Here is a 3,547-nt window from a genome sequence, read left to right as displayed (position 1 = left end):
AGATAAGCTAATCCTAATCTGATAAGCTAATAACAAGATAAGATAAACTAAGCTAATCCTAATCTGATAAGATAAGCTAATCCTAATCTTATAAGCTACTAACAAGATAAGATAAGCTAAGCTAATCCTAATCTGATAAGCTATTAACAAGATAAGAACAATAAGATAAAAACAAGCAAAATGAGCTAATCTAATCTAGATAAGGTTGCTGTTGCCGAACTGGGTTGGATGAGCATCACTGAATCCTTGCTGCTGCTGGCGGTGGGCCCGGGGCCTGTTGCTGCCGGCGGCGATGGTACGTCTTCCCGAGGAAGGCGTCCATAACATTACTCCCCTCCTGGACTACGAGCTTGTCCTCAAGCTCGAAAGCTGGATATGTGGCTTGGAACTCTGCCAAATGGATCCATGTGGCTTCTGTTGGTGGTAGATCACACCATTCCACCAAGACTTCAAGGATTCCACGATTAAAACGAGAGCGGGTGACAGTTCTAGGCTGGGGGACCAGTTTGCCATCTTTCAAGGGTGTCAGGGAGGGAACTTGGTCCGGGGGAACACCCGTAAATGGTTTCAGCAAGGAGATGTGGAAGACATCATGAATTCGGCTAGTCTATGGCAATTCCAGCTGGTAGGCCACATTGCCAATCCGTTGCAGAACCTTGTAGGGCCCATAGTACTTAGGGGCCAGCTTCGGGGCAGCCTTGTGGCGCAAGGAGCGCTGCCGGTAGGGCTGGAGCTTCAACCAAACAAATTGTCCTGGATCGAATGATAGTTCCCGGTGGTGCTTATCATAGTGGAGCTTCATGCGGAGCTGGGCCTGCTGTAAGCGAATGTGGACGTCGGCGAGGAGGGTGTCGCGGTCCTGTAAGGAGTGATCGATTGCGTCCAAGCGAGTAGATCTAGGCTCATAGGACAGCAAGCGGGGAGGATCCCTGCCGTAAACGACGCGAAAGGGAGTCATGCCGAGGGAGGAATGGTAGGTTGTGTTGTAGCAGTACTCGGCCCAAGGAAGCCATTCCAACCACCGTCGAGGTTGATCGCCTATGAAACAACGAAGATACATCTCGATAGTGCGGTTAACCACTTCCGTCTGACCGTCGGTTTGTGGCCGGTAAGCTGATGAGTAGGCTAGGGTGGTGTCGTGTAGTCGAAATAACTCTTTCCAGAAGGCACTAGTGAAGACCGGGTCTCTATTGCTGACGATGGATTCCGACAACCCATGTAAGCGAAAGATATGTGTAAAGAAGGTGAGGGAAACCGAAGTGGTACTGTACGGATGTGATAGAGGAATGAAGTGCGCGTATTTAGAAAAGCGGTCGACTACCACAAAGAGAACTGATTTGCCCCCTACCTTGGGAAGTCCCTCAATGAAGTCCATGGAGATGTCGGCCCAGATCTGCGATGGGATGGAAAGGGGCTGAAGGAGGCCTGCCGGGTGTAGGTTTTCCCATTTGTGCTGTTGGCATGTGGAGCAATTCTGGACAAAATCTCGAATAGAAGTCTTCATACCTCGCCAATGGAAATCAGTCCGGACACGGTATAGTGTTTTTTGAATGCCCTCGTGGGTGGAGTTATGGATGCTGGTGGGAATCAATGGGCAATCTGCTGGAAGATGGACTCATCCCTTATACAGTACCAAACTGTCGTGAAGTGACCAATCGGGGTCGGCCGTGCCGGTCTGGATCTTCTGCACTAAGAGCGGCCATTCTGGGGACTGTGGTGCTGCCTTCTTAATGTCGTCAAACAGAGAGATCTGAGGTTGGGAAATGCTACATAGAACCATCACGTCTTCTTCTCGCCTAGACAAGGCATCAGCTGCGCGATTAGAGGATCCCGCCTTATATTCCACCCGGAAGTCAAACCCGAGCAGTTTGCTAACCCAATGCTGCTGAGGGGAAGTGGTGAGACGCTGCTCTAACAGGTATTTGAGGCTGTAATGATCAGTTTTGACGATGAACGACCGCCCCCACAAATACGGCCTCCAGTGCTGGATGGCTCGGGCAAGGCCGATTAGTTCGCGCTCATAGGCTGGAAGCTTCAGATGCCGGTCAGCCAATCTGTGGCTGAAGAAAGCGATCGGGTGCCCTTGCTGCTGTAGTACGGCCCCGATACCCACTCCAGAAGCATCGCACTCGACTGTAAATTCGAGGGCGAAATTAGGTAATTGCAGGACAGGGGTTGAAGACAGTGCATTTCGCAGTGACAGAAAAGCTTCATCAGCTGTGTCATCCCATCGGAAGGAGTTTCTCTTCAACAGGTTGGTTAACGGGGCTGCCAACACTCAATAGTTCTGTACAAATTTGTGGTAGTAACCCGTTAAACCGAGGAACCCGCATAAGGCCTTGGCGGATTGAGGTTTGGGCCATTCTGTTATAGCCTGAATCTTGGAACTATCAACTGTTACACCCTGCCCATGGATGATGTGGCCGAGGTAAAGAACCTGTCGCTCCCCGAAGGAGCACTTGGACCGTTTTAGGAATAAGCTGTGTTGGTGTAGGAGTACGAAAACGGTCCTCAGATGGTGGACATGCTCTACCCATGATTTGCTGTAAACGAGGATATCATCAAAGAAAACTAAAACAAATTTGCGCAGATGGGGCTGGAATACCTTGTTCATTAGTGACTGAAATGTAGATGGTGCATTGGGGAGTCCGAATGGCATGACTAAAAATTTGAAGTGGCCATGGTGGGTGCGAAAAGCAGTCTTCTTCACGTCACCGGGATCCATGCGAACTTGGAAATATCCAGACCTGAGGTCCAACTTAGAGAAATACTGGGCACCATGCAACTCATCCAGCAGTTCGTCAACAACGGGAATAGGGAACTTATCTTTGATCGTCCGTTCATTGAGTTCTCTATAGTCAACACAGAACCTCCATGTTCCATCCTGCTTCGCCACCAACAGAACCGGCGAAGAGAAGGGGGAGTGACTTTTGCGTATGATTCCTTGGTTCAGCATCGCTGTACATTGTTTTTCTATCTCATCCTTATGTAAGTGAGGGTAGCGATAAGGCCTGACAACAGCTGGTGCTGAACCCGCCACCAAAGGAATACGATGGCCGCAAGCTCGGGAAGGGGGAAGGCCCTTCGGTTCCTGGAACAGATCTGAAAACTCGGCGAGAAGTTTTTCCATGGCTGCCGGTTCTGTCTGGAGTGCATGAACCTGCGGTGTCTTTTCTTTAACCCTGCAACCATGCCATGAAACTTGCTTGCCATTCAGGTGGAAGGTCATGGTGAGTGCGCTGAAGTCCCACAAAATCGGGCCTAGGGTAATTAACCATTTGACCCCAAGAGCAATATCAAACCCATCCAATGAGAGTACAAATAAATCAACAAGAATTAGTTCAGAATTGACCTGTACTAGGACGTCCTTACAAATCCCTGGACTGTGAACTTTTTCACCATTTGCGACGGCTACCTGTAGTCGCGGCCGGAGTTCCATTGGTAGTTTTAACTGCAGGGCTGCATGTTCACTTATGAAGTTGTGTGTGCTCCCTGAATCAACGAGAATGCGCACCGGCTGACCTGTGATCTGTGCCTGTAACTGCAT

The 3,547-nt window shown here is 49.6% G+C and overlaps 1 protein-coding gene across 1 annotated transcript; it reads right to left on the bottom strand.

Moving 5' to 3' along the window:
* Positions 1 to 607: 607 nt before the first annotated feature.
* On the bottom strand, positions 608 to 3,547 carry LOC148789792 (uncharacterized). Its single transcript, XM_088893776.1, has 3 exons — positions 2,965 to 3,547; positions 1,974 to 2,268; positions 608 to 1,193 (listed from the first exon to the last, which is right to left on the bottom strand). The coding sequence occupies exons 1-3, from the start codon at positions 3,545 to 3,547 to the stop codon at positions 608 to 610; spliced, it is 1,464 nt and encodes a 487-aa protein (XP_088749902.1).

This window comes from Nelumbo nucifera, chromosome 8 (genome assembly GCF_055504915.1).
Source record: "Nelumbo nucifera cultivar China Antique chromosome 8, China Antique-T2T, whole genome shotgun sequence".
Lineage (NCBI taxonomy): Eukaryota > Viridiplantae > Streptophyta > Magnoliopsida > Proteales > Nelumbonaceae > Nelumbo > Nelumbo nucifera.
The sequence above is the reverse complement of the archived record's forward strand: the minus strand, read 5'-3'. Positions and strand labels throughout refer to the sequence as shown.

What these genes read in the sequence shown, in the direction of transcription:
- LOC148789792 (XM_088893776.1), bottom strand. Translation starts at nt 3,547, where the DNA reads ATGCAGTTACAGGCACAGATCACAGGTCAGCCGGTGCGCATTCTCGTT. An exon ending in GGATGAGATAGAAAAACAAT is followed by an intron (nt 2,269 to 2,964) that starts GTACAGCGATGC and finishes GAGTGTTGGCAG; the next exon opens with CCCCGTTAACCAACCTGTTG. An exon ending in GCCATCCAGCACTGGAGGCC is followed by an intron (nt 1,194 to 1,973) that starts GTATTTGTGGGG and finishes ATCCATCGTCAG; the next exon opens with CAATAGAGACCCGGTCTTCA.